Source organism: Erpetoichthys calabaricus, chromosome 17 (assembly GCF_900747795.2).
Source record: "Erpetoichthys calabaricus chromosome 17, fErpCal1.3, whole genome shotgun sequence".
NCBI lineage: Eukaryota > Metazoa > Chordata > Cladistia > Polypteriformes > Polypteridae > Erpetoichthys > Erpetoichthys calabaricus.
Genome location: NC_041410.2, coordinates 50,582,605 through 50,597,120, shown reverse-complemented (window position 1 = coordinate 50,597,120; position 14,516 = coordinate 50,582,605). Strand labels below are relative to the sequence as shown.

The window sequence follows — 14,516 nt, the reverse complement described above, 5'->3', positions numbered from 1 at the left end:
ATATAGAGAGAGATTTTAAGAGTGTCCCATATTTCTAATCTGTCAACCCAACACATTAACTAACAACTCATTACATTTATATAGAGCTTTTCTCAGTACTCAAAGCGCTATCTACACAGGGGGGAACCGGGAAGTGAACCCCCAATCTTCCACAGTCTCCTTACTGCAAAGCAGCAGCACTACCATTGCGCCACCATTAGCTATATACAAGAATATTGCAAGCATGGGGTGAGTGCTCCCAGACTGATCTAGGGCTGAATAAATCATTTACGAGCTTGATATCCGGTGGAAAGAAACTTTTATTATATCTGCTCATTCTGGTCTAGTTTAGTCTATCATGTATAGCAGATGAGGAAAGTCGAAAGAAGTGGTGACCTGGATGTGAGGAGTCTGCCATGATTTTCTTTGTCCGCTTCATGATTGTCATATAGTTCAGGTCCTGTAAGGTGGGAAAGCTGTGCCAGTGATCTTTTTGGCAGACCTGACTATTCACTGCAGCCAGACAGAACTATCAAACTATCCAGACAGAAGAGCAGCTTCAGTGACAGACTGCTGTCACTGTCCTGCTCCACAGACAGATTGAGGAGATCGTTCCTCCCCCAAACTATGCGACTCTTTAATTCCACCAGGGGGGGTAAACGTTAATATTTAACATTATACATAGTTATTGTCTTTTTTTTTCACCTGTATTAATATGATTTATTGTATCAGTATGCTGCTGCTGAAGAATGTGAATTTCCCATTGGGATTAATAAAGTATCTATCTATCTATCTATCTATCTATCTATCTATCTATCTATCTATCTATCTATCTATCTATCTATCTATCTATCTATCTATCTAGCCTGTTCTTGTCATGTTTAGTTGCTGATCCAAACCACACTTTGGTAGATGAGCTGAGAACCGATTTGATGATTGCTATGTAGAACTGAATTAGCAGCTTTTGTGGTAAATTGAACTCCAACAGCTATCACAGGAAGTACATCTGCTGTTGTGCCTTTTTATGATGAAATCTATGTTGGTCTTCCATGTGATTAGCGATATTTCAATTTCCTACTAGTTTAATTTGGATATTTTTTTCAAAATGGGAAATTGTAGGGTCAATGCTGAATGTAAATAAAGTCAAAACTCTTGTTTACTTTCTATAGCTTTTCAATTTTATTGTCATGCATAAAATAATATAATGAAATTGATTAATTTACATGCTGTCAGCAGATGGTATTACAATACCAACACAGACAATGAGTACAACCCCCTTAACAATGAAAGCAACACCAACAACAACATTTATTTATGTAGCACATTTTCATACAAATAATGTAGCTCAAAATGCTTTACATGATGAAGAAAAGAAAAATAAAAGACAAAGTAAGAATTAAAATAAGACAACACTAATTAACATAGAGTAAGAGTAAGGTCCGATGGCCAGGGGGACAGAAAAAACAAAAAAACTCCAGATGGCTGGAGAAAAAAAATAAAATCTGCAGGGGTTCCAGACCATGAGACCACCCAGCCCCCTCTGGGCATTCTACCTAACATAAATGAACAGTCCTCTTTGTATTTAGGGTTCCCACTGGAAGGACTTGATGATGATGGTCATGCAGACTTCTGGCTTTTAATCTATCAATATAGGAACATCATGGTGCTTTGATTAGGTGGTGGTGGCGCAGGTCGCCATCCACAAAAAAACGGGAAAAGAAACAGAAGAGAGAGTAGCGGTTAGTACGGATTTTAGAGCCACCACGAATAGTTATTATAATGAATTGAATATACAGAGTATCAGGATTAAATTAAAGTGAAATAAAGAAGACTTTTTATGTCCAAATCTTATTGATGAATTTCATCCCGAAGGGTTATCAACAGAATAAATGAGTCCTCGGGCAATCCTAGCACAGAGAAACGATGAAGTCAAACAAATTAACGCAAAAACTGTCAATCGGTTACATGGCAATGACATGTAAAATTTTAACAGGTGACAAGAAAGTTAATGTAGTACATCTTCCACAGATAACACTAGACTCCAAAGGAGATCTTGATATGCCATTCGTATTAAAATGTTAACAGTTTCCTGTTAGAATAGCTTTTGTTATGACAATTAACAAATCACAGGGACAAACATTCGAAAAAGTCGGTTTATTTATTAGAGCGAAAGAAACGATATTCACTCACGGGCAGATGTAAGTCCAAACACGGAATCAAAATTCAATGCGATATCGATGAAAAAAATTCTTTTTACTGAGGTTTTACAGTAAAAGTGTAAGTTTAAAAAGTATTTGCGTATTAATTTCAAACCCAAACAGAACAAAAATGTATAATGCAACGAATACCTCTAACGCAACATGAAACATAATTTTCTTTCAATTTATTACGTTTTGCTATTTTTTAATATGGTTAATTACTTGCTGTAATGTAAAATAGTTATATTATGCATATGTAACAATTCCTATGAAAATAACAATCTGTTTAATGTACATCCGCATCCTCATACATGAGCGGCAGATCCACGAAGTGGCTAACGCATAGCGCCAGGGGTGGCAAGCGAAGCAAGCAGGGGGCAGAGCCCCCTAGTATATTTAAACTAAAATGTAATGTATAAAATGTGCAGAATATAAAACATAATCCTTGCACATCCACATGCACTCATACTGGGTCAATTGACAGTTTCCTGTCACGCTCACATGTATGTATCTAAAGTAAAGGAATAATGTGCACACTCCATGCAAGAAATGAGTTAGCAAAGATTTGAACTCACATCTTTTCAGCTGTGAGGCAGTTAATTTGTAAACCTGTGTGTTTCACCAATAGTACTAACAGTAATATTGTCACTTATGCTGAGTACAATATGGTGAAATCCTTACTTGCATGTCCAAAAAACATGCAACATATTGACTATAGCGAGACTTTGTCTCTGAGGATTATCACAAGCGAACAGGACCAGGAATGCAGCCCTCAATCACCGAGAAAATGAAAGTGATCTTAACCAGAAGGACTGTTGAACTGGGCAACCAATGCAAAAGGGCAAAAACAAAAATCAGAAGTTAAAGATCAACAGAGGATAAAAAAAATGGTACCTAATTCTAGGTCTACTACTGAGACTTGTTTTGTTTTTCCAACCAAGGGATGCTCCTACAAAGAACTACTGTCATATTTATAGCAAAGCGTTTGCTGAAATCAGGGGGCGTGACTACCATGGTCACATAACACAATTCGTGTTGCATAAATATGTGACAAAAATAAAAATGAACTTGGTTAAAATCAAATCAAAATAAACCAAAATACCCTTATTTTTTCAAATATTAAAAAACTAAATATACACATATAATCATATGTAACTATGACATTGCCACTCTCCACTGCACTGATAAACAGGAGTGTACTATATTAAAATACAGAACTCCATTTTATTTAATGGAAAACACAGATCCGCTTACCTGATGTACCCCTATTCCTTTTTTAGGCATATAGGCAATAATGAAAAAATCCAACTGTCCCACAAACTACAGTCCAGTTAAAAGAAGCTGTGCAGTGGTGGACCTGGTTCTTTGTACTGGGCTGAAATCTCCACAATAAAGTACCTGAGACTATAACATGTGGTCTTATATGAGCAAATAACCATCTCCTAAGGAGGTTGGAGTCAAAATTTAAGAGTCCTTCCAAAACACATCTTTATACAGTGAAGTGCAGCAACAGATGTTGCAAAAAACTGAAACAAAAAATCAGAATCATAAAAGAAAATCAAGACCATGCAAAGATTAAACAGTACTCACAAAATGACTCACAAAACATTTTATCTTTAAAAAAACATTTTCCCAGGTAACACTAGAGCTGCAAAACAGAAAGAACACAAACCTTAGAAATCACCACAACATATCAATGACGGATTCCAGACTCGCACAGGTTTGAATGGCCCTTTTCAGCAGATTTCATGCAGTATGATTGTAACATTGTGGAGAAGGACACCATGGTGGAAGGTGATGGGAAGTGTGGAAAAAACAAAGAGAAAGTTTGGGGGTTAAAGGACTGAGCTAAAAACAATGAGTGATTTGGAGGGCGGAGTGCTTGAGTTTTATAGGTACAGGACAGGAAGGGGAGGGATCTCAGATGGAAATGAGGTCTGCAGGAGGGTGTGATGTAACAGCGGAAGTGGGCAGAGTCTTAGCTGGGCTTTCCTTCTGGTGGTCTGTGGAAGAGGGAGATAAGGCATTAGTACCGTTCATCAACCACTGAGTCTGCATCTTACCCCCAGTTAAGCCCTTAGACAGCCTCCCATGTGCACGTCTGTGTGACAGAAGACAGTGGGATTGCCATGTGTACTGTAGTGAGCTTTTAGTCATGTTGAGTTTGTGACTGACTGGCATGATGCACAAAGGTTCAAGTACCTCTGATAATTCATTTTAAATCTCTGACCAAGTCACTCAATATTGCAGTGTTTAATTTGTGAACCAAAATTTATTTACCGTATAACATGTGTTGTAATGTTTATGTCAAGTGTTTGGATTTCTGTTTACTATTACTATTATCTGTTTAGCAGACACATTTATCCAAGGTGACTTACAAAGCAAGTTGTAATACATTAGAAGGTACAGTAATCAAAAGCAACCATGAACAAGATAAAAATCCAAGCAAGAGGTAGTAAGTATCACTATTACTATATAAAGTATAAGACAATCATCAATATCCTAAAGTGTTTGTCAGTACAACAGCAGCTATCCAGTAAAAGTGACTCTAAACAATTCCAAAATATTTAATGAAAAGTTGCGCTTTTAAAGGCGCCTAGCCGTGAATCAATTGGGTGCAGTTCAAATAGCCAAACAAAGAAGCATTGTCCAGTCTTGGCACATCTGGCAAGGGGAGTAGTGGTCAGCAGACAAGTAAAGGTAGAATGAAGACACCTACAGGGACATATGAAGGAGAGACCAAAGACCTGAGATACTAAGGAGCAGCACCATTCAGAGAACCATAGGGAAAGAGCAGAGTTTTGAACTGGATTCATGCAGCAAAAGGAAGCCAGGGGTGAGACAGAAGTAGAGGAGCAGTAGGAGTGAAATGAGGAACAGAGAACAGCAGTCAAACAGCTGCACAAAAATCAATGCTGAGAATGAAGAACAATCTTGCCTTTTACTAAGAATTTAAAAGTGTAAAAGATAAAAAAAAGAGTGAAATACTAGTTTATGTTTATTTCCTCGGGGTTTCCCTTTCAGATCCATCAAATGTTTGGTACAGTGTGTAGATAGCCTACACTGGCAAGTTCCCAGGCTTAATGTGTGGACATTTAATCTTAATGGCAGTAACTGTAGCTGAGTAGGCAGAGATGTTGCCATGGTAACAGCCACTTGATCCGGATGAGCAGACCCGGCCTGCATTGACAACCCAATGCAATTATATCTTCTCAGAGGGATGTTCAAAGGAGTGTACGTCTTTTCAAATGTGCCAAATGTCAGTTCATTTGTAGCACTGTCAAAAAATAATCTTTCTTTGTGTTATTCCGCCCCCAGCCATTCAGCACATCTACAGCTCCCCAGCAACATGAAAGGAAGACACATTGTGAAAGTGGACGATCAAGCTTCCAGTGATCTTCCCTGACCCATTCAACGTCTTGAGAAGCCAAAGCCTTTCCCCTCAGGAAAGATTGGTAGTCGATTTCAGATACTTCAATATGTTTCTGTGTATCTGTCTTTTTCTTTTTTGAATAGGGAGCAGTTTGTTAGCACTTCCACCTCACAGTAGAAATAGTATTCAAGAGAGCTATTTATTGCTGTTTGTTTTTTGCTTGAATATTACATTATTCTTCTTCCAGTGTAATATTTCTAAACTAAGATGTCACATACTGTAATCTGAGAGTCTAAAGGAATTAACCTGAAATTCCTCTTTTCATTCAACACAATCAATAGCTTTGCAGATTGGAATAGTGTAATGGGGAATTAGTGTCCTCAGCATTTTGTGGCGAAATGTGGAGTGATGTGCCAGTAAAACTGCCACTTAGTATGCTTATGGTTTCCCCCTCAAAAGCGTACAGTTAAAACAGCAGTGGTTGTTAGTTTTCTATAAGTGCACAATTGCTGGAACTCAGTTTTAACTTCACTTACCTGACATTCTGAGTGAATGACATGTTCCAGTTTATAATAATTCCTTCTTGTTCATCCTTCATTGTTCCCTGTAAACTCATTTTAGGGCGGTCTGGCTGTTGACAACTGGAATTGTACCCCCTTGTGGCATCTCATATCGCAGGCCAAATTTCACATACTGTATTTCGAATGTTACCCTGTATTGCAAAATATCTTTATATATATAATATGCTACCGTGGCTGTTCGTTTGTCTGTCCAGGATTTTAAATCACCTGTAGCTCGCAAACCATTTGAACTATTGACCTGAAATTTGGTACACATATGCTACTTGACGTCTAATATCCACTTTCAGGGTGATGATTGGCCTCCAAGGTTATTCCTCTTTTTATTTTTATTTTATTTTATTGTAGAATCAACTCCAGCAGCAGGGTGGCCGTGCGGCGCATGCGTACGGGCGGTGTTCTCATTCCTACCACCTTCGCTGTCAACTTCCCTATTTCTTCATATCTTAAGTCATTCTTGAGGCAGATTGAAGACTTAAGTGCCAGCTTAAGTGAAAAATTAAGGAAAACGTACTAAGTAATTGAAACACAAACTCTGACTTAATCAGTTTTAATGCAAAGAGATGCCGACAAAAGAAGAGAAGAAGTGGGCCGCTAGGGTGGAGAAAAGAGCAGCTGCTCAGGAAGCAGCAAACACATCAACCTTTGAGCAAACTAATGCTAAACGTACAGAGATAGAGGATGAAAACTATGAATGGTCAAGTCAAGTGTATTCACAGCAGTGCGCCGTTACTGGTCTTAAAATAATGTGTGTTATGAGTGTTGCCCCTGTACACTCTTCTTTACTCCCCACAATCCAAAGTGCCTTATGTGTGTTTGGGTTTACACCCATTAATTAAAGGAATTACCTGTAGGTGACTTCCCTGCATTCTTAGAAGCAGCTGGTGTCCTCCAGTTTCCGGCTAAGATAGCCAGAGTAGTTTACTTGATGGTTTGCAGCAAAGTGACAATTGTGGTTGCCATAAAGCAGCATAAAGCAGTGTGGTTGCAGTAGTGATAGTTTCTGCCCCAATTATGTAACATAAACAGAACTGATTTTGTGATCCCACATAGGGAAGTAAGAGAGGTCCTGCCACAGCAACCTTTAGCTGGTAAGAAGCGATTAAGACGAGGAATCATGGCCTGTTGGGTAGGGTGATGGGTTACAAGCCACAGAGTATCTGGTTTATTCCCCATCACTTAACATGCCAACACTCACATGACAGAATTTTGAGCAGAGTTATTTCATAATGTAACTGCTCAGAACTTTCTAAGGAATCTGTAATCGAGTCAGAGAAACAAACTAATAATAATTTGTATAAAGAAATGTATAGTGTGTTGTGGCATGGATTGAGTAAAAAAGATTTGAAGGAAAAGGGTTTGACTGGGAAGAGGTGCAGGACTAGGCTCTATGGAGAAGGTTGATCAAGCACATTGACCCCACATAGAAGTAGGAAAAGATGAAGAGGAAGAAGAAATGAGTTGTGGCATCCAAATGCATTGATATATGCAGGTTTCTAAGTCATGTCATTAGTACCGAATGAGTTCTTACAAAGACCAATAGTACCGTAACATAGGGAATATTCAGTATGAGGTGTGGTGTTGTCAAAGGAGGCATCCCAGATATTGTGTGAAAATATCCGAGGTTGCTGCACCCAAAATCATTTACCTAGGCTTTATTTTATATGATATTTTACATTGAGAGTATTATTGTCAAACACTATATATGTTCATGATGTACATGATAACACTAAAAAATTAATATTATTAGGTTAAAATAAATAATTGTAGGAAATATATTTCTTAACTTAGAAAATGTATCAAAAAGAGTTTTATTGAAAGGTACTTATGCAAAGATACAGATGATGGTGAAAATGAGCTGCTTCATATCCTTTCTTCAGTCTGCAGAGTCTTTTATCTTGACAGTTTCTTTGGGAATGCAGGTGAGTTGCTTTCTTTCTCATGTTCTTCTTTCTTATTTTGGGTCTGCTATCTATGTGCAGCATACGTCAAACTTAAAAAGACCTTTCTTCATGTACTGTAGATTTAACAAAAGAATTATCTAAAAAATACAAGGTTCAAGTCAGTAAATATAGAGAGTTTAAATCAAGATACACATTAAAAAGATACACATATTTCTACAGAAGAATTTGTTTGAGATGGGATTTAGAATAATCAATAATCTTCAAACCACTGAAACGTTAACAGTACATCAGAGTTGTCTTTCCTATACCGATGCCCCTACTGATCTTGTTTATCCCAAATTGATAAATTCCAAAAATATATCTAGTAATTTGTTCTTTTAAGGATTCTAAAAGAATCATTTAAAAGATACAAGGCTCATGTCATTAAAAATACAGAGTTTCATTCAATACATGAGAGTCATTTAAAAGGTGAACATACTTCTACACAAGTGTTTGAAATGGAATTCGGAGTCAAGAGTTCAGTGATTTGTAATGAGGTATAGTTTATGGAGGTTTTCTTTAGAAGTCCATGATTCCTAATTGCTGGCTGTTTGATCAGTGTTAGTGTCATGATATTCTATCTGAGCCACAGAGTCAGTTTTGAATTGCAAAATTATTAGTTCAGTATTATGAGTATGAACATTTATTCAAGTAATCTTCAGATGGTGTATTTCTATCACAAGATAGATAGATAGATAGATAGATAGATAGATAGATAGATAGATAGATAGATAGATTGTGTCACACACTTGTGCGTGGGAGGCAGCTAGAGGGCTTAAATAATAATAATACCATGCCAGACCAGGGGGTGGCGAGCTGCACTAACTCTCTCTGTCCTCTGCAGACTATCCTCAGGAAATCCCACTAGGTGCCAGCGCTTTTCATGACATCACTTCCTGGTACTGAAACCATTGATGAAGTCACTTCCGGTCCCAAAGACGTCACTTCCAGTTCCGATCCAGATGATGTTATTTCCTGTCACGACCTTTAAAACCACCATTTTACTCAACCTAAGTCAGCTCTGTTTTGGACATTGTACCATGCACAACTCATGGAAGAAATATCCATTTTGCAGCCAGGGATATTATACAGGTGGCTGCCCCAAACCTTTGATAGTTCCTGTGTCTTATTGTGACAATAGATAGATAGATAGATAGATAGATAGATAGATAGATAGATAGATAGATAGATAGACACAGTGCCCTCGCACCAAACACCCTTAAGTCCAGGCCTCTCAACAGTCCTTCCTTTCACCGCCTCTGCTCCTCTCTCCCAAGCTTTGTCCTCTTCCTCTCAACTCCGGCCAATAACAGGAGGAAGGCGGCATTTTTTATATCTTCCCGGATGTGCTCCAGGTGCCCTCTGACGAACTTCTTGTGGCACTTCCTGATGTGGCGGGAGTGCTGACGTCCAGGGCTCCTTAATCCTCCGGGTGCCCCCTGGCAGTGACCATGGGCCCTTACAGGGTTGAGCTTCCATGCTCAGTTCCCGTGTCCCCCATACAAACCATGGCAGCTGCCCTCTCGTGGTCTGGGGGAGGCATAGTCCCTCTCCCGGTCCTTCCAGGTGTCCCAGCTGGGTACAGCCCCCAACCGACTGCCACAATAGATAGATATGTGAAAGGCACTATATGATCGATAGATAATTTCTAATTTGAAAAGTTTCAAAACTGCCATTACACTTATAGAGTAACAACATAGTGTTTATATTTAATTTATGCACTTTTTAGTAAAACTGGCTATGGCCTTGTTTCCGTTTTCAAAGTCATGAACAGAGCAGGCCATAGGACCCAGTGGAGAACACCTGAACTGGGAAGTCTGCCTCCACCACCCCCCCCCCCCCCCCCCCCCCCCCCCCCCCCCTCTCTCTCTCTCTCTCTCTCTCTCTCTCTCAGGTTAAAGTGTCTTTACTCAGAACACACTGCACAGTTACAAGTTGCACAGCAAAAAATAAACATCAGGCACAGACATGCATAGATCCTACCAGCCTTTGGAACCAGTTACCAGCAAGTACCTGCAGAAGAGGATGGATGACAACAAATACCAGCAGCATCGACGCAAGGTAAACATCCCAGTCCTTCAACTTTTGACCCATTTTACAAAAAAAGTAGTGAAAGCCTCAATGTAGCAATAGAAATATAATTTAAAATGCTGCAGTGCTCTTGTTTATTTAGATATTACGCTTTGAAACAAACATAATGAGTGGAATCTTTCCTTTTGTTTTTATTTATGATTTCATAATTATGCCAAAACTGATTGCAGCAGAAGTTGAAAGTTGTCCCTTTTAGTTTACAAAATTGATGTTTTTACCATGGAAATAATCCATTTATTAATAAATTCACATTCTGGTGCATATGTACATGACTAGTAACTAAGAAGATGTCACTTAGTGTCCTAGACAGATGTGATCTACCAAAACATTCAAATGGAATGAAGTTAGATGCTGCCTTTGCATCCCTTTATTGATTGTCTGCTGATTAAGAAAAAAAATAAGGAAGGCTTCTGAGTTTTAAAACACACATTACTTACAATTAAGGTAAAACATGGCTGTTCAGTTACCAGCAGTAATTGGATAATAATAATAATGACTGAAATGGAAAACTATAGCTACTGCAGCCGTCCAGGTTGACACTTGTGTCCTACACACTCTGTAACCCTTTGTTGCTCCTTACAGTCACACTGAAATCTGACAGAGCATTGTCTTCTTTAACTTACTCATTAAATTCCATCAAATGTGTAATTTAAAGAGGAAAAGGAAGGATGCACACCTTCTAGTTGAACTGGTCTGTCATTCACACTCCAGTTTCCAAACAAAAACCACACACACATATATACTGTGCACCTGAAATATATGGTACACTGTCCCTAAGAAAGTAGATGTCAAGAGCCTTCTAAACAGGGGGGTGTTTGCTGGTTCACTGCAAAATCACAATGAGCCTTTTCCACATTCAGCTGTCCTTCATATACTGTATTTCCACAGTCAGGGTGGGCCATGAGAACACAGTGCTCTATAATTGCTCCTTATTCTCTGCACTGTCAAGCCCTACATGTGTAACAGTGGTTGCAGGTTTTCTAAACCAGTGTCCCAGTCGGTGCATCATGTTATCTTGAACTGATCTCACTGTTTAATTAGCTGGTCTTTTTTCCTTCTCTTATTCAACATTTAGATAAGAACAGTACTATAATCTGCATTAAAATATATTTAGAAATATTCATATTTTTCCAGTTTTTTATGTTCTCGGTTCTTTTTTTGTCATTTTCTTATTAATTTATGTTTACCTTGTAGTTTGCTCCAGTAATTGTATCCTATTATTAACATCAATCAAAATGACACAGAATGATGAAAGGCTGTAGCTATTTTAGCGTCAGGCCCAGTATTGTGATCACTAAAAAGTAATTGCTGGAAAACCCAAATGAAAATTGTAATAAATGAATATAAGATAAATGCTTGCTACATTCCAATTAAATTTAGCAAATCCAGTTTAAAAATTTTGGTGTCAGGCCTTTCATCATTCAGTGTCATTATAAAGATGCAAATAGGGGAGCAAACTTCACAGAAAAAGGTGAATTAATAGCAAAGTGACAAAAAGAGAGTTAAGAATTTAACGCGATGGCAAAAATCTGAATGTTTCTAAATTTCTTAAGAATGTAATCCCACACTACTGTGCTTTTCAAAATACAGAATAAGAGAAGAATAAAAAGACCAACTATTTAAATAATGAGGTCATTTCAGGGTAACATGACTCACTGATTGTGAAACTGGTCGGAACAAAAACCTGTAATCAGAGTCTGTGTCCAGGCTATTATGTTTTCATTTAAAACTGTACATTTTCATAAATGAAGATGATCTTCACTGTTACTAGTGTTTTTACATGGTTTACTAAAGTATCTCTGTCCACACTCAGTGAAAACACATGTGACATAGACATCTGCCTACACTGGGCATGCACACTTGGTGATGAAATCCTTGAAGGGTCGGTAACACTGCTAGCCACAGGATGTACGGCCAAACTGCAGCAACCGCAATGTTCCTTTCACAGATGTGTGCAGCATTCAAACTGTACAACATGCAATTTAGATGCACACAGGTAAGTAACACAACAGGCGTCATGGAAAGCAACTCTTCTATGTCCGCTATGTTTGGAAAGTGGTGTTCTTTCGTGAAGAGTGACCAATCAGGAAATGAGCGGTATCAAATCAGAGAAGGGACATGTAATAAGCACAAACCAAGATTACAGTAAGCATTTTCAAAAGTCTGTATTTTCACCTGTCCACACTGCAATGCTGAGCTGGCATTTTCAGAAGTTTGCAACCCTGGAGAGGTTTTCAAAAGTCTGAATTTTCAGGGATTAAAAATACCAGGGTAGTTTGAAGGAAAGGAAAAAATGGAGGCTAATGTCCATAGGTCATAGCTTGGGACTGAAAACCACTGCCTTAAAGCATCAGGCTACTGATCTAAATTCTATAAATTATAATAGAGCTGAGCGTTTGCTTGCTGACCTCTGCCAACTTGTGAGACATAGACTATTTACAAATCGACCCTCAGTTGTACCGACTAATTAAGACAAGTCTGCTCCTCTTCGAAAAACATCTTGCCATGACTGCCATAAGGGTCTCTCCTCTAAGATTCTGATAATCTTAAGATTGTCCATGAAATGAACATCTGGCAGTTCTCTGTTGGAGCTTACAGGGTCATTACTGTCACATGCGTTACTCAAGCCAGTTGCTCTGGATCTCATATTTAATGAGCTGCTAAGCCAGGAGAGTTATCCACATCATCCAAAATAAACCTACACTCAGAATATTCACGCAACGATCGATAAAGTGATAAGTTCCTGCCTGTGTTATTCTAAAATTATTTTCATGATCAATATTTTATTTTTTTATGCTTCAGAAAAAATAACTCCTGCATAATATGCAATTCAGAGACGTGTTAGTGTAGCAAGCTGAGCCCCAAAGAATTTTAAGAGGGAGGGGGCAAAAGAAAGAATTCCTATATAATGTGCTATTATTCACTCTTAATGACAGGGAAGTGAAGTTGACGGTGAATTGTGGCATTTAGTGCTGAAAGACAGACTCCACTCTGCTGTCTCGGCAGGAAACTACAAGCATAGTTTATGGTGATTGTATTAACACAACAAATACCGCTTACATTTATGTTCCTTTTATCCAAAGCGACTTACAGGAAGAGTTCCACATCATCGAGTATCATCAGTCTGTGGGCCTGTATGGGAACAAGTGTTAAAGGCCAAGGACAACCAAACACCATACGACACCATGACACCATCACAAGTGCAAAGCCAATGATTGTGTCGAATAATAGTAGAAAATTCAAATCATCCCACTTCCATATTAAGCCCTCTAATTACATAGCACTAGTGTTTAGAAAACGTTTTTTAAAACAGTAGATATTTTGTGAAAATGTACTATCAGTGAAATAGCTAAAAATCTGTCCTGCAAAAACAATGTAATGTTTAAGCCAAAAATAACAAAAAAATACAGCCATGAATACCAATAATTAGTCTGCCATGCTGTTTTTGATTAGAATGAAATAAATGTAACCTCCTGTTCAAGGCAAGAAGGGGGCATGTGAGGAAATATTGGCTAGAAATGATGGTCTTATCTTCTGTCGTCCACTAGGAATTGCTTAAATCAGAATTAGCCTCTGATGCCTTTGCTCTTACTTGCTTTCCCTCTTCCTTTTAGTTGTCAAAGCTCCCTAGAAAAGGCACAAAACAAATATGGGCAACGACTACGAGGGAGACCGGAAATAAGAGTGATAGTGACAGGAAGGCAAGAATGGAAAAATGTCTTTTTGACAAACTAAAATAGAAAAAGGAAACCATAAGAAAGGTTGAGATTATAGCCAGGAAACCCCATTTAACTGCCATGGTGCAAAGACAAAAGAAAGTAAGAAACTATCAAAGAAAGTCATTTTATGTTTAGTCATAGTGCTGTTGTTCAAATGACACTCACATATTGTACCGTCGTGCTTTGATGTTATCTATCTAGAATGGCATAGTTGAACAACAAGTGACGTCAGTTGTCTTCCTCTAGTGATTTCTCTGCAGTTCTGAGGTGGGATGCAGATACTGGATCAGTAGATACCCTCAGTCTCATTCTTTCCTCTTTTATGCCTTGAAATCGATCCCCAGCAGGCACTCACAATGCTCGCGTGGCTGTCAATAGAGAAGTCTGTTTAACAGTATTGTCCTCCAAGTCACCAAGAATCCAACATCACTAACTGGATACTATAACATATTTACTGTGGTATCAGATGTCCAGCAACACATGAGCTATCGGAGGTAAATCTTCTGCTGTAATGTGCCATATGTAGCTGGCCTTTACCAGGCAGACAATACTCATTGTTTGTGGCGCTTGGTGCTAGAATAACAACAACAACATTTATTTCTATAGCACATTTTCATACAAATGATGTAGCTCAA

The 14,516-nt window shown here is 38.4% G+C and overlaps 1 protein-coding gene across 1 annotated transcript in view; it reads left to right on the top strand.

The window, feature by feature from the left end:
- Nucleotides 1-9,960: 9,960 nt before the first annotated feature.
- The window catches only part of LOC114667935 (uncharacterized protein CFAP97D2-like), a 32,366-nt gene continuing 27,810 nt past the window's right edge, over nucleotides 9,961-14,516 (top strand). Inside the window, exon 1 of the mRNA XM_028823467.2 lies at nucleotides 9,961-10,132. Coding sequence (XP_028679300.1) covers nucleotides 10,040-10,132 — 93 coding nt within the window. The 5' untranslated portion in view covers nucleotides 9,961-10,039. The remainder of the gene's footprint in view (nucleotides 10,133-14,516) is intronic.